This window comes from Periophthalmus magnuspinnatus, chromosome 24 (genome assembly GCF_009829125.3).
Source record: "Periophthalmus magnuspinnatus isolate fPerMag1 chromosome 24, fPerMag1.2.pri, whole genome shotgun sequence".
Lineage (NCBI taxonomy): Eukaryota > Metazoa > Chordata > Actinopteri > Gobiiformes > Gobiidae > Periophthalmus > Periophthalmus magnuspinnatus.
Genome location: NC_047149.1, coordinates 20,341,752 through 20,365,103, shown reverse-complemented (window position 1 = coordinate 20,365,103; position 23,352 = coordinate 20,341,752). Strand labels below are relative to the sequence as shown.

Sequence of the window (23,352 nt, the reverse complement as noted above, 5' to 3'; positions counted from 1 at the left end):
GATCCATTCAAAACTTACCTGCATTCCCCAAACTAAAGCACATACAGTCCTAGTTCAACAATTCCCAAACCCATCATTACCAAAGTTTAATTTAGCAGCCTATACACTTTAAAAAAAAACAACTGTTATGCATCACTTTAAACATACAGTTTTAGTGCGTAATTGATGGTGTTGATCAATAGACATCATATGCAAAGGCTATGCGCATGATGGCTATTGATTACGCACAGGTTTAAGCTATATATCATGGTTCTAACATTAAAACTGACTCACAAATATTGCATTAAACCATTATAGAGTGCACACATCTGCTGCATCCCTGACCATGCATGAATGTATGAGAGTAGGGATGCTCGGTGCACTGCAGGCGCTTTAGGTACAGTGATTGGCATGTGTTGCTCCAGGCCTATGCTGCTGCTGCTGTTGCTGCTGCTGCTGAATTGAAATAAGGAAGTGAGTGATCAGTACTAGTGCGGCGGAGGGATACATTCAGGCAACCCCCATTCTGAGCGGGGCCAATATACACACCGTTAACCCGCCAGTGCAGCTCCATCTAAGGACCGACCACATCCCGAGTCTGCCTGCCCAGACCCACAAGCACACACAACCATCCGACATGGTATGTATGCCATTCATTCTACTTTTGTACCTAAATGTCTCTGTTACCGTTTTCAAGGGGTTTAAACACAGACGAGGCACAAATTACGCACCGGTTACGCACAAATTACGCACAAATTACGCATTCTCTTTTTGTGTGTTAATGCTATTATCGAAAACTTACACGCTTAATAACACGCTTTATGCTTGTCTTTTGTCGTTTTGTGTTGGTAATGGCTATCAAAATGACCCTGTATTTCGCTGTAATTGCGCAGTTCATGTCATCCAGCAGTATATTAGCCATATCGGGTGAAGTAGCTTGGTTTCACGGCTGCGACTATCGAATGAAATCTTGGACTACATTGGGTGGTATCGCCATAACTACCATGCTATTCTGAGTTATTACAGCATAATTCTCCTACCATCCTGCCATAAGTGCGTCTGGTTTTATCCTGAAGGCGTGTAAGGAAGCCTCCCTCGCGGTTATTACCACGCCATATACCCACATAAATACCTTTAAGCCATTGTACCAAAGGAAACTGGACGTTATGATCGTCTACTGGGGCAAAGTGCACAATGTATTAAGACTATGATTATGTTTTTACGAATGAAAAGCCATAGGAGCTGGTTGGTTCGCCTTTTTTTTCCTCGTCTGCACCATGGCGTCGGAGCAGAGCTGTGCCATGATGGGGAATGGCACTTGTATCTTGTACCAATCATATCTCATTCTTTACAACGCATCGCCATCGAAAAAATGAATGGGCGTTCATTTTGTAGCTTTGTTAATCAGGGTTTTGCAACGTTCTGTGACCTCTTGTTGCTGTGAACGCGATAGGACACGCAGTTCCGCCTTTATTGCAGCCTCCATGGGTTGTCTGTTTTTGCTCTGCAGGCTGATTTGGTTGTCTCTGTGCAAATTTCTGATGTGATGCAAATATTTGTGCGTTTGTAGGCCCTCTCTGCCTGGCCCTGGCTACTACATCCAGCTACTTTCTATTCTAAATCAATCAATACGAGCTGTGTATGTTGTGTGTTTGATTATTGTCGTGTTTGTTGTCTCATTTGGTGTACTGTATGTCTTTTACACTGGATTTTATTGGATTCGAGGCGCTGGTAAAACCTCTTTGACATCTGCAACCGGCTCTCCAAACGGGGCCCTCCTCGTGTGACGTCACTGGCCAGAGGAGAAGTTGCCGGGTGGAAGTGATCTGCTTGTGGAAAATAGGCCTTCCAGCTAAATCCATTGACCATCAGGCTTGATAGATCATTAATGTCCCAAGGGAGTCAAGAAGCCAGGGACCTCTCTGCCCCCCCCCCTCCCTCCCTTCCCTACCCCCTCCTGTGCTGTGATCACATAGCCCATATATGGTATCGGCCGCCTTGCAGTGTCATGTTGCAACGCAGTAATTGGAGTGTAAAGTTGTATTGTTATGGGTTGGCTTGTGTATCAGCATCCCTAGAAATGTTTAATCCACGGACCCCTTGTCTTGTATCAATAAGGGCACTGAGGTGAAGCGAGCCTCCCCCATTGAGTTGGACATATCAAATAAGTAGTGAGGCCGTGCACTGGCCCTATCCTGTTCCTGTTACGGTCTTGTTTGCAGATGCTTGTTTAGTAACTTGAAGGACATCCGATCTGCACCTATGAATTATTGATTACTTTGGGGGCAACACCTAGCCTTGTGCTGTGTTCCATTCACTGCATTTACATGGAGAGCTAAGTTAAGATATGCTAATAGCTTGATTACAACATCTTGATAAAATTAATTGTTCTCAAATAAGCCGTTGAACCAGACAGTCCAAGTAAGATGATTCTTCTTTAACTTTGGCCGTACTATGCTTATTTAACTGCTCTTTTTAGAACACAGAAAAGGCCCTTAAATTATATGAACGCAGTGTAACTCTACCAGAAGGCCTATATGAAAGCACATACACCCTGCCCTGTTGTGTTTCTTTGTACTATTTTGAAACCGGGGGTCATTGAACTGGTGGCAGTCACCTGATGTTTACATCTTGGTCTGATTATTTCCTCCAAACAGTGAGTTCACTTTGTGGTAGTGTCTGGAGGGTTCTTGGAGCTGCTGATCTGATCTTAGCTTGTATAAACTGTATACACACCGCCGTGGCCAATCACATTACCCAAGTGTTGTATAAAGAGGTATTAGAATTACAGCTACCTCTTATGGACACCAAACAAGCTGTTAATCGGACTATGGCAGAAAGTCAAATTTCACTACCTGAGTGTCCCAGTGCAGGAGTGGAGGAGTACCCAGCTCCCTACCAGCAGGCCATCTGGTGGACTATCCGGTCCCTCCTCCCACCGACCGGGCACACGGCCTCCAGGCTTTGTCCATCCTCAAAGTGCAGAGAGCTCTGTAGAGCCTCTATAGAAAACCTCCTCTCTTTGTGTTGGTGCTTGTGTCGCTCAATGGGAGTGTGTGTGTCACACCCATCTGTCACTCTGACAGCTGCTCCTGCACCTTTTACTCTGTGAATGTAAAGACACACTCCAATTAAGTGATAAACTCACCGCCTCAAATCACTGTCCTGCCACCTCAGTGATAAAGGGAGCCTGATGTGGATGGTGTTGGTTGTTAAAATGGTTGAAAATTGCTGCTGTTAGACATCGTCCAGTTTTTATTTATTACTAAAACCCTTATTTTTGTTATTAGAAAACTTCTTCCTTGCTGGAAAAGAGAAAATATGAGTCCTTGTGTAACCTTTGACACAGTGCACTGTCAGAGAGCAGGTGAAGCTCTTGAATTCAGCTTCCACCGCTCAGCCCTGCTCTGACCTGCTGCCCAAAGAGTCCCGGTACCAGCTCTGCCTCTCTCAGACCCTCTGTGCTTCTCTGGGCTGGGCCTGGTGGTGGAGCTCTGCCATACGCCACAGTGAGCGCTGACTCACGGGAGTTTCCTCTGTGTCACATTCAGACTGGAAACGACAGGACACACAGAGAGAAAGGTCTGGACAGAGTTCTGGTGTAGGATGGGGTAGGGCCCACGCCACCATGCACCATGAGGCACTATAGTTTAAACTGTGATCCAGGGGAGGACCCATAGCTCTGATTCACCTCCTCAACCCACACCCAATACCCTTAGACAGACAGTGGGGAGGCTTAGGAGACAGCGTGGCGCAGCAGGAGCAACACAGCACCACACTAAAGTGACTCAGGTAGGAGAGGGCGCCCGGTCACAGCCACCGCTGAGAGACATGGCGCTTCAGACACAGGAGCTGCTCTGGGTGGCATGTTATGTCTCCTGACATTTCCCTCTTAGATCAAAATGGAGAGAGGAAGAGGATGGGCGGGGGCAGAACAGAGCAGGTTATTGAATCATGTCGGCTAATCGCATGAGCTTCTCAAGTCCACGGGCCCAGCTCCATCGATCTGTGCCGGCTCCGAGGAGAGGCCTTTTGTTTTTCAAAACCAAGTGAAAGGTCAGCTCTGTGCTTTGTCAAACTGACAAATCTAAATCTTATCCAGTCTTACTGGATCTGCTTATCACGTGACTAATAATCACCTACATCTACACAAACCTCCTTAGCTTTCAATGTTAGTGTAAATATTTTTAAATGACTCTTTCAGGAAATTAGCTAATAGTTCAAATAAATTGTTTCCTTAAGCATTACAACAACATTTAAATTTATGGCTTGTTTGTCCACAGTGGAGATATTTTGTCTTGTATCCAGGGCTCTATTGCTTAGACAATGGCATAAACACAGCAGTGGGCAGAAGGAGCTTCCTCAGTGGCACAAGTGACTAACTCAGAGGAAACATGTGGATGGAAAGTGCTGTGGAGGAAGGGTGTCATTATGGACCAGGTCTGTGTCCAAACGCCCTCCACTGACCCCTGTCGCTCCCACCAGAAAACATCTATGGATGCAATATGAACATGTTACACTAACATCTGTATGTTACAATTGTCCTATGAGCCTCGTGTCTGTCATAGCTTAACCAGTTTTAGGTTTTGAAGTGAAATTAATATATTTTTAGTTATTTATCAAACTAGTTGCAGCCATATTACATGTAATAATGTCAATGCAATATTTTCCTCACACTAGGGCTGCAGTTAATTGGCTAATCATGACTAGCTATATGTCAGCTATAAAACCTAATTGTAGTCGTATTTCGTAATCGTTCTCTGGATAATACAAACTTTAAAACACATGAACTTTTTTTTTATAACAAAGAAAGTGGCATTATTAAAATATCAAAATAGAATAAACTATTTCTCATATTCATCAGTTCATCATCTAGAAACTTTCAGTCACCATGCATTCAACTTTTTTGGTGGATAAAGTATTTAAAAAGTCTGAAAGTACAATAGAAATAATTGAGTTGTCGACTATACAAACAAATTTATCACTGACTAATAGGGTTGTCAAAAATATTGAGAATCAGATACTAATCCGTGCTAAATCAATATTGAAACTAGATACCCATTTGAGCAGGTGTGGATAGTTTTATACAATTTTAGAATGTTTTTGAGCTTTAGCAGAACAAATATAAGACCTCATGTTAACATAAACAAAGTATTATCATTTTGTATGCGCTATTAATCTTCATTGTGGCATCATAAGTCTTGAGTGAATTTCCTCACAACTATGACAACACTAATGACTAGATGATAATATATGTTAGTCGCAGCCCTACTTCATACCTTGCATGTATAAACTTAAGTGAAAATGTCTACTGTACTTCCATGTTTGCTCTGGGGGAAGGGGAAGGTAATTTAAAGCAGGAATGAGTCACTACCAGCCATTATAGAGTAACCACGCCAACATAACAGGCTCCCCTCCTGTTGTAGGCAGCAGTCGACCACAGAAAACTCTCCACTCTTACGATGTCCTTGAACAACCCCGCCACCAATGTTTTATCTGAGGACAGCAGTTTGTACATTTTTATTAAAGCTACACATCACCTAGCAGTCCGAGCACTGTGAGGCTTTCTGTTACCATTGTTTTGGAAGAATCTATTGGAACGTTTAGTTGAAATCTTATCTTTTGTTGCAGCAACATACCAGCCAGTCTCATCTTATTAGTGTCTATTAGAAATGTTTTACAGATGGTTTTATTTTCTATTCTTTTAATACTATTCAAATGGAGCAAACTAAGAATTTGGAGCTTGTGTTGAATGTGCTTCTTCTTGGCAGTTCTCACAGTTTTATCTTACGTTTGGAGCAATAATACTCTAATTTACCTGTGCATTCAATAATTAATGAGCCTTTTCCTTGGGTCTAGTTAGCCTTTCCCAGTAATTTGCAGCCTTAGATGGTGTAGCTCTTCCCAAAATGTTTGTTAAACATCTCAAGACATAGTTTGTGTTACCTTAACCCTTTTAAAAATGATGGTACAGAATTGTCATTTGAGTCATTTGCCAAATTTGCATCAATCACGCTACGCTATTTGCCTATTTTCATAATTTTACTTGCCAGAAATGGTTAAAAATGTTATCTGGCAGTTTTATCCTTTGTTACTTTCACATTGTTTATTCCTAGATAAAGATGTAAATATTTTACGTGCAGTGATCACCAAACAATTGTAATATTCCGCTAAAGTCAGTTGACCTTATGTTTCTCTGCACTGATCTGTTGATTCAGGTAATAAGTCTTGTGTTTTCTGAACCTTTGTCACATTACAGGAAAATATGTATGTTTAAAGAGTAAAATAAATGAATAGCATGTTAGATTTAGTTTCTCTGTGTATGTCCAGGAATAGACAGGTTCTGACTCAAATTAGGGGAACCACAAAGCCTCTTGTTGAAAATCCTAGTTCTTTTTTTCTTTTCTTACGTTACCGAGCAACATTTTAGCTGATTCACACATTCCAAAGCTTGATGCCGCCTAAACTTTGGGCTTTGTCCCGGCTAAGTTTGGCACACTTACCCCGGTGGATTGTACAAGAGAGCTGTGGTAACGGCCAGGCGCGCGGGCCAAGTTACTGCTGAACAATGTTTCCAGTGTTGGGCCGTTGGCGGGTGGAGAGGGCGAAGAACGCGATGACGATGAACTTTGTATAAATGCCTAGCTGCTGCTGCTGATGGTTGAGTAAGTTGTTTATTTGTAACTTTCTCTCTCTCCTCCTTTGTTTTTCTGACCACAGGCTGACCAACTAACAGAGGAGCAGATTGCAGGTAGGAACAGAACAAATTCTTCCACTTGACCACACAGCTCCTTTCCACCTCTTTCACTCTCTCTCGCTTTCCATCCCTTGCCTTCTCTGATTCTCCTCTCTCTCTCTTCTCTCTCTCGTTTCCTCTCTTTCTCTGTCTCTCATTTATTTATATCCCTCTTTCCTTTTTTTCTGTCTCCATTCTCTCAGACTGTCTCTCCTTGTCCCTCTACATCTCTCTCTGGTCTCTTTCTCTCTCTCATTTTTGTTCTTTCTGTATTTTTCTCTCATTTCTTTATATTTATCTTTTCCCTTCTCTTTCACTACTGTCTCATTTATTTCTCTCTCTTTCCCTCCCATCTACCTCTGCCTTTTTATTTTCTTCTTTCACTTCTTTAACTTATTCCCTCCTCTCTCTCTCTGTCTTTCTGCTTGATTCTTTTTTCTCTCTCCCTTCTCTTTCTCTCCTCTCTTGTCTTTATTATTCTCCATCTCTTTCTCTCCCTCCCTGTGTTTACTGTCTCCTTTTCTCTCACTCTCTCCTGTATCTCCTCTCTCTCACGATTCTCTCCTTCTCCCATCTCTTTCTCTTGACTCTCTGCATCTCTCTGTTTACTCCTTGTCTCTCACTCTTTCTCTCCTTTCTCTTTTCTTTCCCACTCTCTTTGACTCCCTCAGTATCTCTCTCTCCCTGCTTCTCTACCTCTCCCCTTCTTCTCCTCCATCTCTCTGTTTACTCCTTGTCTCTCATTCTTTCTCCTCTCTCTTTTTCTTTCTCACTCTCTTTCACTCCCTCCAACCTCTCTCTCTCTCTCCCTGCTTCTCTACCTCTCCCCTTCTCTCCATTTCTTTCTCTCAATCCCCCATCTTTCTGTTTACTCCTTGTCTCTCACTCTTTCTCCTCTCTCTTTTTCTTTCCCACTCTCGTTCACTCCCAGCTTCTTCTACCTCTCCCTTTCTCTCAGTCCCTCCATCTCTGTTTACTCCTTGTCTCTCATGCTTTCTCTCTGTTTTTCTTTCTCACTCTCTTTCACTCCCTCCAATATCTCCCTGTCCCTTCTTCTCTCCCCTTCTCTCCATCCCTCTCTCTTCTCTCTTGTTTACCATCCACTCCTAGATCCATCCCAAACTCGGTTACTATGTGATTCAATAATCCCTCCTCCTCTTCCTCTTCCTCCTCCTCCTCGGCGTTCGTTAGCTGGGGGGCCGTTCTTGTCCATGTTTTCTTGATGGAGAGCAGGGTAGAAATGAGAGCGTGATTGATTAGGCATCCGCCCTCCCCTGATAGATCATTAGTGTTTGAAAATGAACAGGAAACAGAGAGACAGTGATTCGCGCCGCATCCTGAGTCATGACGAATTGAAAGCAGACAAGCCATCCTGTTCAAATGGATTATGAATCGCTGCAGACAGACAAATACCTACATTCAAAATATATATAAATAGTTGATGTTCTACAGTTTTTCCCTGCAAAAAAATGTGAATATTAAATGTGTTACTGTGACATCATCTGTTACTGCCACTGTCCAAGTGCAGGTTACACATTACAGATCAGTTTCATTCATTCATTGATCTAAAATCACCCAAAACTGCTCATATTGTCATTGATTAACTTTGGCCTAAAACCATCATCTTTCAATAAAACAGCATGTAATTTAGAGCTGGCACTAAATTTGTTAAGTGGCACTTAATAAAATCTGTTGTGTTTTTTGGTCATGACATTTTGATTCAAAGCCACTTTTTTAGTTTTTAATAAAATAAGATGGATAAAAAATAATGATGAATTAATATAATCACAAAAAGATTATATTTTTGTGTGCTATATCACTTTAAAATATGCAGTATCACTAAAAGTTGTACCAAAATAGTCTTTTTTTAGAGAATAAATCTTACTTAAGTAGCGGCACATCTCTGTATTTCTGACCCAAAGGTTTATTCTATATAATATAAATATCTGAAATCTGAATATTGTAACAATAACACTGAGCTGTGGTGTTATGGCTCTGCATATTTACAACTCCATTTAGACAAGTGTGAAGCTATTTAAGACGATTAGCAGCTATCGATTAACCTTTTTGTGTAGTGGCCCGTTTTTACACATCCACATCAGCTTTTTTTAGTTTTACTCTTGACTAGATCCAAATAGTTTTAGTCAAACTACATTGTTTTTTATTATAACTATGATGAATTGTATTGCATTACTTCATGGAGCATATATTGACGTTGAGTTTGTATAATGTCTGGTTTGGGGCTCTAGGACTGAATATATTAGTACTTTTAGTCATAGTCTTATATGTAATTTTAGTCATCATGATTTGTATTTTGCTTTTAATTGTATAGTATGATGCATGGAAGAAAATAATAACAAAATCTATTTATTCAGTGAAATTACTGTCTCTGCTGTCTGCTTGAAAGTGATATAAAACTATGATATTATCTACTTTCAGCGTATGAAAATGTATGTCATTTTAGTTCTTATGATATATATTTTGTTTTTATTTGGTATTAGTCAGCCAAAATACGACCTTGACATTCATTAGGAAGAAAACAACTGTTATATAACGTAATTAACAGTCTTCCTCTGCTGTCTGCTCCTCTGCAGAGTTCAAGGAGGCTTTCTCCTTATTCGACAAAGATGGCGACGGCACCATCACCACCAAAGAGCTGGGCACCGTCATGAGGTCGCTGGGACAGAACCCCACAGAGGCCGAGCTGCAGGACATGATCAACGAGGTGGACGCCGACGGTCAGTACAAGTAGAATGTGTATCTGAGAAATGCGAATTATAACTGCACGATATCAAGACACATGCACAATCTATTACTGTTTTACATATTTATACGAGAATATTTTTTCCCACGTATAATCTAATGTTTTCTTTCTAACCCATAGTCTAAAAACAAGTGGACAAGTTTAAAGGTTTATTACTGTTAAGACATTTTTTGACGTAACAGTAGTGCAATGGGGTAAGAGACAATAATGTTAATGTTATATCTTAAATTCAAGGAACAATGTAATTAAACAAATGTTGACGTTTTAAATCCTGATCCATACATTGTAGTCAATACAACGATGCTATGAACGCTTTGCAGAAAAAAAGTTGCAGATTTTACAGATGGCAAAACAAAAGTGAAACTTCCTGTCCTCACATTGCAACACGAGCTTTGCGTGATTGTGCCATTTTGAAGAGAACGTACTCACGTGCTGTGGTACTTGAAACTAAAAATACACTGTTACTGATACAAACGTGTTATTGCAGTGGTCTCCAAACATTTTCATACCAAGTACCACCTAAAAAAACTATTTCATTTTCTGAGTACTAGAAAACCAAACATAAACCAGGTATATATCAGATCTAAAATAGGATCTAAATCTTTAACAAAGTAGTTCTCATCCTAAACAGCTAAAAAAAAGAACAAAATGGATTTACCTCTAAATTAAATTAATACTAAAACTGTAGAGGACCAAACATACAGCGGTGTAAATTTTAATTCAATCAATATCAAATAATTTTAAAATGTTAATGGTTTTTTTTTTTAAATCAAGTATTATAAGTATTTGTTTGTATAAATGCTTGTAAAAATGCCACTGCTAGTCATTTTTCAAAACAAAATTGCGAAAATGAATCAAAACAAACCAAACGCTGTACAGTTTCTCTAGTCCTGCCGTAGTCCCACACTTTGAGGACCACTGCATTAGGGATTAGGTGAGGCATTACTGTCAGCAGATCCAGCACAGCTCACCTCCCTGCCTTTTACTACCAACTGTCGAGCCACCAACTGTCCGAGCCAACTGGCTTTATGTTCTGATGACGTGTCTGGCTGTGTCGCGGTGTGTCAGCACTTTAGTCAGCGCGCCTCCATCATAGTTGACAAAGTGAGGCCTGTGCACGAGCAGATGGGGCTGCAGAGTAAGTGACTGAAGGCAGGTGCAGTGATAAACAAGCGCTGGGTTTGGCAACACAGACTGAAGATCGATAGGCTTTGATAGACTTATTTGTGCATTTTGATAGTACATTTTAGAGGAGTTGTTGTTGTGCTGTGAATCAAATTTATAATGGATTTACATTTTTGTTCTATTCAAAAATACAATTAATTACCTTCTCTCGTCTAATCTACAATAAGTGCCCCAGAACTCTACTAATAAATTATATTCGGACTATACTACTTCTCTACAAGTACATTTTGACAGAAGTAATTGTTTGAAATAATTGTGATTTCTCCCAAATAATCATTATTATGATTTTTGCCAGTCATGCAGCTCTACATTTTAGGTTTAATTACACACATATTTTTGGTTATTTTTGCTGCTGATTAGCCTCAAGTCACAATATACATTTTTAGAATTGCAATTATTGTGACAAGATAATATCATGGTTATTAACAATTATTTATACTAGCGATGGACCGATCCAGCTTTTTCTGTTCCGATACCGATGCCGATACTTTGGCTTTAAGTATCCGCTGATAGCCAATATTGATTTCTTTTAAACACAAACAGCGTCTGCTAAAAAAAAAAAAAAAAAATCTGAATATGTTTTGTAACTGTTATTTATCATTTAAAGGAAATAAAACAGCTTTGCAAATATACACGTTTAATGTTATGAGACGTTTAGGTCCGACATTGGCCAGTAAATCATCACGTTACACCGATTTATTGACCAGAATGGAATATCCGCTGAACCAATCTCGGAAGCCAATACCCGATCCATCAAAATGTTCAATATCACCACTAATTCCTAATTGATACTATAACCAAACTTTTTTACAGATAACTCTTTAATTAACTTCCATTTCCTTCATATTGGCCATGTTTGTGTTGTGTCTGAGGTTCTTAATTACGTGTATTTGAGTTGTAAGTTCTCAGTCAGGTTAGAATTGAGGTTTAACTTTATTGACCCAGAGGGAAATTTGTTTTGGGCTCACAAAAGAGTCACAATCCTGGATGAGTTATAATTCTGGTTGGATCCTAGTTGGGTCCTGATTTACTACTTGGAAATTAGTGTTTTTACCCTACAAACATTTAGATTTCTAATTATCTTATTGATCATCTTATCCATACGTTTACGGCACCCATCTTGAGCTGCTTGAGAGAGTCAGACTTCTTACAGTTGATTAGAGGAGAGTGGTTGAAGTTTGTTGCGTCCTAGGAGCTGGCCGTCCTTGCTGCATCGGAAGGTGTTTGCTGTCAGGACTCAAGCATTGCTCCGTCAGCTTATAGGATTTCGTAAATGAGACCCGCATTGATCAGGAGGAGCAATCAATCGCTCCTCCACTTGGCTGTCCCTTTATTAAAACGTCTTCTTTACCGCCATCACCTTCCTCGCCCCTCTACCTTCTTCTTCCGTTGATCATGTGAATCAAATCAAAATCGCAATTTGAATCACTGCAAACAACAACATGTGTTTATATAGAAAACACTGTGTTCTTCTGTCTCTCACGCCAATGCTTATGGATATTTAAAACGTAGTGTTAATAGACTTTTAATTTGAAAGCATACATCACAAGTCTAATAGCAATACAGACAATTACGTTTAGATTTTTTTTTTTTTGTTAAACCCTAAATTGTACAACATTAACACGCACACACACACCACACTTGCCACACATCACCAACATCCCCTTGTTCTGCCTCTGCCTCCCTCGGCTGATGCAATCTAGGTCAGACGGCAACGCAGCTAGCAATGGAAAATAAAAGTGGTTACATAAGGCCCTCTCTCCACAGCTTTGCACATCCAGTACCCACATCATCGGCAGCCATGGCATCTCAGCTGGCCCATTGAAAATCAGCTTTATTTACCAAACAACAAGGCCGTGGTGATGCATTACAATGAATGGATGAGAGATCGGAGAGGCAGGGGGAAGAGGCCGCAGGCTATTCGATCCACAGTTTGCGTACACCGCGCATTGACGCACCAAATATAATCTTTCTGTTTACTACGACGCAATACAGTACAATATCGGATTGCTGTGTAGATATAATGTTTTAAATCATGATGGTAAAACGCGACAAAAACTTAAGTATAGCCATGAAATTCAAACTTGAGGACACAATGACGTCTGTTTTGGAGATGTTATTACTTTCCCTGTTGACAGTATGGTATTAAACGTATCTATCTCCATGGAGACAAGCCGGTAACGCGTCCAGGCCAAGTTACAGGTCAGATTTGTGGAGAGGCAATCCCGCTCACAGTACCAATGCATGTTTTTCAATGTATTTTGGAGCAATAAAAAGACCCATAATTAAATATATACATACATTTATGCCATACGGTGAAATATACCAGGTAAATTATCTCCATGGAGACTGGAGTAGGTGCCGGACCTTCATCCAGAAAAGTTACATGGTGCAACTTTAGCCGTCAGATCCATCAATGAGATTTAACACCGTGAAAAAGTTTATTTTTATGAATATATGTAACCACGTATTGTATTTTTTAAGCCTATGCTCCGTGTTAGATAACCTTCGACAGTAGTATGACTAAACTACAGCCGTCTTTATCCTTTAAACATCCCAAAGATTTCCTCTGTCTTTGCGATGACCACACACACGCTTCATCCGAGCCTTGGGTAGTTTGCGTCAGTGCCTCGTTTGTGTGTGTAATCGCACCATCTCCCACTCGGTTCAATCCTGCTATTCTCTCCTCTTCACATCTCCTTTCTTCATCTGCCGCCCACTCCTTTAGCCCTCTCTCTCCCTCTTTCTCTCCCTCTTGCTCTCCATACCTTCCTACCCCTCTCTCTCACTCTATCCCTTCCCCCTCTCTCTCCCTGCCTCTTTCTCTTTCACTCTCTCTACCCCCTTTCTCTTTATCTCTCTCTGTTCTCTCCCTCCATCCCTCTCCATGGCTCCATTTGCCTCCCACCATTTTCTCATCTTTCTCCTTGCCTCCATTCTTTTCCTGAGATGCAAAAAAAAAAAAAAAAAGTTGTGAAAATTACTCTGAGGTAGGCTTGGTTGAACAAAAACATGTTAGTTGTGTTGTTCTTTTGTGATCAAAGTGAAACAGTTTATAGTTTTTTGCCTGGTTGTACTGGAGTAAAACAAATCACAGCAACTTGTTAAAATAATTTCTAACCAGTTTGCATTTTTACTAGTGATAAATTACCAATAAAAATCTTGCTTAAGGTGGGGGAAAAAAACAACGTAAAGCTCTACAACCCAAATTGATTGACTTCCTGTTCCTGTTTTTCTGGCAACCTCAGGCCTTGGCGACAGTTGTGCTTCTAACTTCTCTTTTATTTATAGTAATCATATAATTACCCATGCACGATACAGGCAAAAACTGAAGTGTCTGGAAATATTACACAAGTACTACAAAAAAATATCATTGGTTATAAGAAAATTCCCCAAAATGTACAGTTGTCAGTCAGCACAAAAAATTGTTAATGTATGCTTAAAATAGGATTCAAAAAATAATGTATCTATTTTTCAGACTGTTTGGTAACCCTGACCCAGTGTCCCTGAATGTCCCTTGTTTCTCCCATAATGCCCTCCCACCTCTTAGACACCCCTCATGGCAGCGCTTGCTTCTCGGGCGCTACCAGCCGCCTCTCAGCGTTAGATAACAGGTTCTCACATTGTTACCCCAGGCCACGAGATCACCATCTGCCCCCTCGTGTAAGCGCACACTGTACGCTCTCCATTCAGCGCAGCTCATCTCTGCCACTGTTAATCTGACCACAATCCCCTCCTCGCTCCATGGCTAATCCGCTGGGGTACTTTTCCCTCGCTGTCCGTGACCTCTCCACACAATCCCATTTCGGATGTATGTCATATATTTATCCCGTTTTGGAATACGAGCACACCCACGTGTCCCTCGGTGATTTCACGACAGAAAATAAGATTCCCGTTCCTCGTGTTTCTCGTGTGTCGACCTGTGGACCTGTCGAGAGGGTCTGATCCTCTGCTAATCCTGTCTTGAAAACAACTACATAGATATTGATCCAGCTGTATGCATAGAAGCCACAGCAGCTGCCTTTGTTTAGACGGGGTAAAAATACGATCTCTTTGTAGTCTGTAAACACAATCGCTTTACTCTGTTGATGAAGTGACAAAAATGACAAATTGAACGAGTATGCCGGTCTTCAAAGATGCGATTGAACATCATTTGTGCATTTCACAGACTTTCTAATGAAAAATGCTCAGTTCAATCAAAGTAAATGGTTCGTTTACATAAACTAACAGTGCATCACACATATGTTTTGCTCGCTGATGTGCTATATCTTTGACGTACCGCTTTGTTAACCCGAGGAATTGAAGAAAAATGCGGCTAAGTACCACTGCTTTAAATGCTAAATAAGCCAGGAGAAAATGCCATGTTAATGAAGCAATTTCAGACACAAATATAGATCATAAACATAGAAGGTAAAAAATAATAACGATATTGATTGTTGAGCTAAAAACATTTTTGCCGGGGGTTCGACATCTACTAGGCTTTACTGAAATATTCCACAGTATTTGGCATTTGACTTTATACAGTTGAAAAACATTACTGAAAGTGGGCTTGCCTCTCCACAGATCTGATCTCTAACTTGACCTGGTGGCATTACCTACTTGTGTCAATAGAGATAGATAGGTTTAATGCCGAGCTGTGGAAAATTCCAACTAAACAATGGTATATCTGTGGAGACAAGCAGTTGAGAGACCAGTAAAGTTCCATACTCCACCTTTAAAAACATAATATTAATATCCAACTATACTCTCCGGTTTTCTATTTTAAATTATCCGACTCTGGAGGGTGCGCCGTCTACCGGTCTTTACTGAAATAGCCCACAGTAATTTATCCAATTGAAAAAACATTACTGAAAGCGGGCGTGCCTCTCCACAGATCTGGCGTCACTTCCTTGTGTCCATAGAGATAGATATGTTTAATGCCAAGCAGCTGACAGACGCCCCACTAGTAAAGTTACATAGTGCGCTTTCAAAAACCTGTCATGATATTAATATACAACTAAACTCTCTGGTTTTCTATGTTAAATGGTCCGACGCTGACACCAGGAAATACACGGCTGTGATTTATTGGTTTGCCTGAAGGCCGCAGTGTGCACAGTGTGTAGTTACATTATAGATGAGTGACCATGGACTCCCAGCTGCCCACACCAGCCCATGTTGTTGCCAGGACTTCCCTTGGACACATCCACACCTCCTCCTCTCCGCTGTAGTGTTTATCGCAGCAAGAAGGTGCAGACGGCTCCTCTCTGCCATAACTCACCGCTCGTGTTGCAACATCACTGACACTAATGTCCCCAGAGGAAAGATATGGCCCATACGATAACGTAAATCCTGCTGTTGTTCCCACACAGAACACAGGAAATCAACATGTCACTGAGATACGAGGCTTTTCTATAAAGCTGAATATTATAGGCCTACAGTCTGTTAACCATTTGCAAGATACATAACAGTGGAAGAAAAAATATAAAATGGTGATTGTTAAAGCTGTTGCCGTAGAGAGAGCTTTAACATATAGATATAATTATGCACTGTGCCTGTGTAAAGAAAGCTGTCAAAAGTGTCAAATCTGTTTAGAATAAAGATTAATATTTATCATACGACATCTTGGTTTTAAAAATGATTATATTACATATCATTAATTCTACACTATTTTCATTTATTTGCACAATTCATTCAAGAAAACAGGTTTTTGACTGAACTACTTTTAGATTGCATGTGTTCTGGGTATCGTGCAGATCTGATTTTTGGTTGGTTGCTCTAATCGACTAAACGCTGACTCATTTTGTGTCTACCTATTGATGTTGGCTTTTAAGTAATTGAAATTTCTGCTGATTAAATGTTCCTCATCGATTGCCCATTTCAGGTAATGGCACCATTGACTTCCCGGAGTTCCTGACCATGATGGCCAGAAAAATGAAGGACACAGACAGCGAGGAGGAGATCCGCGAGGCTTTCCGGGTATTTGATAAGGTAAATGCACTTTTAAAAGCTTAATGAGAATATTATAGATCTACATGCTTGGCCACAACAGTTTATGGGAAGTGTTTTTTTTAAATAGTGGGATTAAAATAAGTCGGCCTACCTGGAGTTGACGATCCCTGGTGTGGGGACTTAAACCTAAGTTAAAATGGTTGTAGTTTCACACCAGGCCCATGTCCGCTCATTAATTTGCCTGTCGGGGATTCATGCTCCGGTTTGTGAGCCTGGGGATTCTTTATGGTTTTCACACCTAAATCCCTACGTTGCATTGTTTCCAGGACGGAAACGGCTACATCAGTGCTGCAGAGCTCCGCCACGTCATGACAAACCTGGGAGAGAAGCTAACAGACGAGGAGGTGGACGAGATGATCAGAGAAGCAGACATTGACGGAGACGGACAGGTCAACTATGAAGGTAAATCACTCATGGGGTTTTCATTAGTTATCTACTCACCTTCTTACTTTTCCTACTGTATAAAACATGTGGAGACAGGGTATAAAAAAAACTAGAGGAATCATAACCATGGCAACCTAAAGGTCACCTACGAAGGCATGAGGTTTGCATTAGTTATGTTTTCGAGTATGAGATGTGGGGAACAGTATTGTGCAATGACGTAGCCATGGGTTTTCGAATTATGAAACGTTAGAACCGTTGCCATAGCAATTACAATAATACAAAACACTAAATATTTTAACTTCTGAATGGACAACACTCCCCAAAATGGCACCATATAACTGCTGAAACCCATGAATAAGAAAAATAGAGAAATCATCACCGTGGTAACCTATAGTAACAGACATCTAGTTCCTGCGGCCATGTTCTGACTGTAAAATTTTTTCCCAATAACTCATGCAAACTATTAGGGAGAGCACTTTTTATTGCAATGAAATTTCTTACCCTGTTTTGACATGAATTTTCACCTAGATTTTTGCTCTCTTAAGATGGCCACCGCAATAACCATGACAACATCCATGATTATACACAAATATACATGGTTTCTCTATTTTTAATCCATACCCCACTGCATTTGTGCATTTATTAAAGCAACAAGCTGATATACATGATCAAAAATTTGCCTTTCCTTGTTATTTTCTCATAAGGTGAAGGCAAACAACCTGTGCATGGATTTCCGAGGTTGAAAATGCGTTTGCCATAGCAATTAACACCTCAAAAATAATTATATCTTTTGAACTGTGAAAAGTACTCAAAATGGCGCCTTTAAACAGGGAATAGGAAGCCATGAATTAGCCAATAACAGTGGAAATAAGAAACAACTAAGCATCCCATTGACCAATCACTGAGCACAAATAAAGCCTCCATTAGGTCTGATTGACAGGACTAGATATATGAAGTAAAGAGCAGGAAAGTGTTGGTCCACGTATACGCGACTGCTTTACCACTGAGCCACTTGTTTTCGGTTTGAATCTAGTTCCAGTGCATTTCTAAAGCACATAGCAAACCAATCCGACAAACAGCAAAAGCAATATCTGTTAATTTCCTTTACTATGAGTAGAGACAGCTGGTAGATAAGCCTTTTTTCAAATCAAATAGCATGGAATTAACGTATTTAAATCTGCTAGTTGCTCTGGTTAAATACATAAACCACTGAAAACAGAAACAAGCACAGATACATACAAACTTTTGATTCAATGTGGTCGCTATTTTGACTTTTATAAAACGAATTGTGACCTGGATATGATGCATCGCTAAACCCCGCCCCTTAAAAATGACTGGTCCAATGAGAAGGCACCAAAGGGAATTGTACGTCTACGGAGCAATACCAGATGGACTTCTCTAATTAGAAAAGTAAAAATTAGACTTTCCAGGCTAGTAATTCTTTTATAATATAGAGTTTTTGCCCAACTGGCTAGACAGATAAAATTGCCATGGTCCAATTATATTTTAAGAATACAATCTACAACACTTTATCTCGCGTCAGTGTATTTATTTCTCCAAGGTAATGACTCGCCAGCCACGTATAATCTCAGTTATTAAATGCATTGCTATAGATACGCACACAGCTCTTCCAGTATCTCTGTTAGTTTGCCAGGAGCTCTCTGGACGGTCCCTCCCCCTCACACAAGAGACTGCGCTCATTTTCTACAGGCTCGTTGGTACATTATGAACACTCCATAAGTCTTGGGTGAAACGTGTCCTACTTCTGTCTCTTTGTACTGCAGCCAGAATATGGACCGTGTAGAGCGAAGCCTTCAATGTGATAGATTAATGCTTGTTGCCCATGTGAGGTAAAGCAAACGCAGACATAACAGACGTATTAAGTACAGTTGCGAAGTCAGGAAATAAATGGGATTAATGCTAAATATGATCATGAATATCTGAACAGATTTTTTTTTCAATTAATTTCAATCATTCTACAATCCAAAATGAGATGTATTCATGCTTTTACATAACTGACTTGATAGGACACCCAGGATTCTTTGTGCTTGTGTCCCTTGTCAGTAGAGGAGAAAGTTTGTAGTTCTATTCCCCAGAAAGGAGCAATGACAGAACCCTGATTAATGAACCCCCATGACAAATTGAGGCCACTCCAGAGTTTCAGTCTTGTATGAATAGATTGTGTTGGCACATCTCACAAAAATAGATTTTCATCAGAGATACATGAGGTCCATTTTCTGGTTAAGGTCCTGAAAACCAATGGCTAAAACGTAGCAGAATATTTCGTCTTGGGTGAAAGGCAGTGTCGTGTAAACAGCCTTTAATCAATTGGGTTTAATGAGAGGAACATGGAACCGTGTTGAAAAAGAGACACTAATTAGCATGTGTCCTGAACCTGCTCGGCTTGATTAAAAAATTAATAAAGCGTTTAACAATTTATCAGGTGAGTGCTCTGGAGGCTGATGTCCTCTTGTCTTGTGTTCTCTCCACAGAGTTTGTACAGATGATGACTGCAAAGTGAAGCTTGCCCGCCCTGTCCTGTCCCTTCTTAGAAGAAAAAAAAAGAGAAAAAATCTACAAAAAAAACAAATGTTTTACTTACCTCTTGGGAAAATGTTCATTTATTCATACTGTTTCTGTATAGAAAATAATTGAATGTTGAAATAAAATATCCTTCTGTCCACACAGGAAAATATAAAAATATACAAAAAATATCTGCATGAAAATGATGGTTAGTGATCCTGTCCCCTCCCCCCGGAGCTCAGTTTAGTATCAGTACTTATCAATGAAATAATACAACAACCCTGTAACTACGACCTTCCGACTAAAGCTAAGCATTTGGCCAACTCCTTCCAGTTCCATTTGCTCGTGGTAAATGTCGGGGCTGGCCATTGTTCTTGTTTTCTGTTGTTCATGCATGCAGCTTGAGACCGGAGCACTAACCCTGCCCACTCCTCCGGGCGACCAGAGCGTGCTGATTCCACTATAAGCTGTCCTCTTGTTGGTTTGGTACAGTTTTTTGTATTTGGACAGAACCCTGTACTGTTAAGATGAGAGATTAACTCAAGCGTAAAGTGGAATGGGACTTAATCATATGCTAGATAAAAAGAAAAAAATCTATGTATAAAAATACATTTCTACGGAAGCCGTGAGTGGCCATGGAGTCTGCATTTTTCTTATTGTTATCTTGTTACGGTTTAGCAACAATCATGGTTCTGTTATGAGACTTCATAGGGGGGATGACCTGTGTGTTATCTGCACACTCTAGTTGACCTCTGTTAGAGCTGTGAGAATGGGAAAAACCAAGACCAAATGTTCTAGTTGCTAGTTTGTGGATTGTCAGGCTAGATAATCTGTTTTGGAGTGTTTTAAACTGCTTTACGATGGAAGGGAAACATCTGAGCTCGATTGTTGACTATCTGGAAATCTGTCAATCTAGAAACCCGGAGGAAATGCTCTGAATCCATGGCTGTTTACTGCTTCCGTGATTTTCAAACGTTTGGCATGTTCTTTTGTTTTTGTTATGGTTTTGGACGGCCATCTTAGTAGTTGTGCGTCCTGCCCTCTAATGGAGGGAGGACTAAAGAGTCTTACGGTGAGCTTTATTTACTTTTCTTTTTCGCTGAGATGGAGTGTCTGTCCTCTTTTCTTGCAAGAGAGAATCACTGGCCTTCACGTTTCTTTTTCTTCTGTTTGTTGGCTCAGACGAGGGCAGAGCGGGGCGAGCTGTCCGCAGCGCACCATCGCCTCTGTCCATCTGAGTCCAGTTTACATTCATTCCAAGTTGTACATGCTAGTCTTTTTTTTTTTTTTTTTTCAAATAAAAGACCATGAACTTTACTATGTCTTATGTCATTTTTTAGATTGAAATGTTTTATGGTGAAATGAATCTATAAAGACAGCATAACAAGTCTGTATGTTGTTTACCAACTAGACAAATGTGTCTAATAAATGATTTGAAGCATCTGTCTCTCCCTGTCCACTGTCATTGGGTGCAACTGTTCCATTACACTGCGGCTCACTGGGGAGCGGTGTTTGCTCTCAGTGAACACACACATCCATGACGCCTCTCTCCCTCCAGACCGCCCGTCGCTAGGCAACAGGACCATGCTGTAACAGGGATGTTGGGGGTTTTTGAAAAGGCAGTGGGAGTCTGACTAAACCCTCCTGCTCACAGAGAAGGCTCCATGTTGGCTTGTCCTAGTAAGGCAAACCAGGCCACGACGGCTGCAGTTTAACAGCTCGCAGCACATGATGGGCTTCCGAAAAGACCCCAAAAGTCAAGGAAGAGCTGCATTGTTCTACTATATTTGGCCTGTAACCTGTCCATGTAAGGAAATGAGCAAAGATAGTCTCTCCACCCACACACACAGCCAGGATGAAGCATGAATCTTACCAAGCACTCTCATGTAAATCTCTTATGTCTACACCTTATCCATGTGCCAAGTAATGAATAATTAGGATAGTTGCCATAGCAATTAACAGTTGAAGAAAAAATAGCCTAGTCTATCCCTTGAATCATGTTTTCGATGCTTTTAAAGTCCTTCTATAACAGGAAAATGTGATATGACTGAAGCTTAACCATGAAATAACACGCAAGTGTTAGCAAGTGTGTCCGTCTCGTTGGTTTATGCATGGTAATGGATTTTATATTTATTTTTATGGATCAACTTGAAGCACTCACTGTACTTGGCCCCGCCCTGCAGTAGCTCTGAGCCAATGGGAGATGTCATGATATTTGACTGACAGCTGGAACATAAAGCTCTTTTCAAGGTTAACTTCTATGGGTTATTCACATGTGCTATAACAACAGAAAACACTCCATGTAGCCCCACACACTCTAAAATGAATAAATTACGCACACTACACCAGTCAACAACGCACATCTAAGGCGGGGCTTGAGTCTGCAGATTCCCCGGAAAAGGCAAAGGCCCGGGTGAGGAGGGAGGGAGCCGGGACACCTGAGCACCCGAGGGCGTTAAATTAAGCACATCAATATTTCACGCGTAAATGAAGCATCGCACCGCGGAGGCAGAAACGCGAGAAGGATTGACCGGGCAGCGGTATCGGGTGTCAGCCAGCGCTCCCCCGGTAAGAAGAGCTCCTCCTCTGCAGCCTGGCCCGCCCGGAGACGACTGCACCAGCGCTAATGTGAGTGTTGGGTCAAAGTGGATGTCCTGAGGAGGTGTATACGTGGTGCGTAATTTGAGGGAGGCAGCAGAGAGCGCGTGGGTGGGGGCACGTGCGGAGTGGAGCAGATTACTGTCTAGCTGCATTAGTGAGAGATAAATGACCAAGAGAGGAGACAGTGGCTTCTAGCACTTTCTACAGGACTACAGCACTATTATAGGGCTGCAGCCTAGTGGGAGTCTTGGTTCAGTCTTTTAGTTTAGGAATAGATTAGACCTGGTGTAGTTCTGCTTAGTCATCCTGAATGAGTCTTGGTCACTGCTAACTCGGCTAATAACAATGTGTCCCAAACCCATCCATCCATTTTCTTCAGCTTATCCGGAGCCGGGTCGCAGGAGCAGGGACTCCCAGACTTCCCTCACCCGAGTGGCATTCCCAGGCCAGCAGAGAAACATAGTCCCTCCAGCGTGTCCTGGATCTTCCCCAGGGCCCCCTCATGGTGGGACATGCCCGGAACAACTCCCTAGGGAGGTGTCCAGGAGGCATCCTGAGCAGTTGCCCTAGCCACCTCAGCTGGCTCCTCTCAACGTGGAGGAGCAGCAGTTCTACTCTGAGCTCCTCCCGTGTGACTGAGCTCAGCCACCCTGCGGAGGAAACTCATTTCGACCGCTTGTATCCGCGACCTTGTCCTTTCAGTCATTGGTGTCCCAAACCAATCAGCCCGAACTGCAGAGATTCAACCAAATTGTCATAGACTAGGCTACGCTTTTGCACATTTCTTAATAGGCTATAGATTAAACACAAATGGGGAACAGGTGCCAGCATTTCTGTATGGTTATGGTAAAAAAAAATATTCAAAATTGTAATTTACAAGCTGTGAACCTGGTTATTTCTATATGTTGACCTATTATCATTATTCTGCTAAGTTACCACAAAAGTCTCCCAGCTCTATTAACGTCTACTATACTACTATATTAAAGGATTTTAAGTCATATTTCCTCACAGCACACACCTTTACAAGTGTGATGCCACCTAACATCTATCTAAGCGGTAGTGTTAGCAGCGCTGACTCTCCTCATAGCGTCAACAGTTCAGTTCTTTTAGCACATTGTCACCAGCTGCAATAAAGAAGATCACATAGGTCCTTTTATAGCCCACCAAGCTCCAAATTACACACATCCACAGA

General features: G+C 41.1%; 1 protein-coding gene across 1 annotated transcript; it reads left to right on the top strand.

Moving 5' to 3' along the window:
* The first annotated feature begins 448 nt into the window (after window positions 1-448).
* Window positions 449-20,876, top strand: LOC117392385 (calmodulin-1). Its single transcript, XM_033990437.2, has 6 exons — window positions 449-619; window positions 6,700-6,730; window positions 9,310-9,453; window positions 16,525-16,631; window positions 16,919-17,054; window positions 19,529-20,876. Exons 1-6 carry the CDS (start codon window positions 617-619, stop codon window positions 19,555-19,557), a joined length of 450 nt encoding a protein of 149 aa, XP_033846328.1. The 5' UTR covers window positions 449-616; the 3' UTR covers window positions 19,558-20,876.
* The last annotated feature ends 2,476 nt before the right edge of the window (window positions 20,877-23,352 follow it).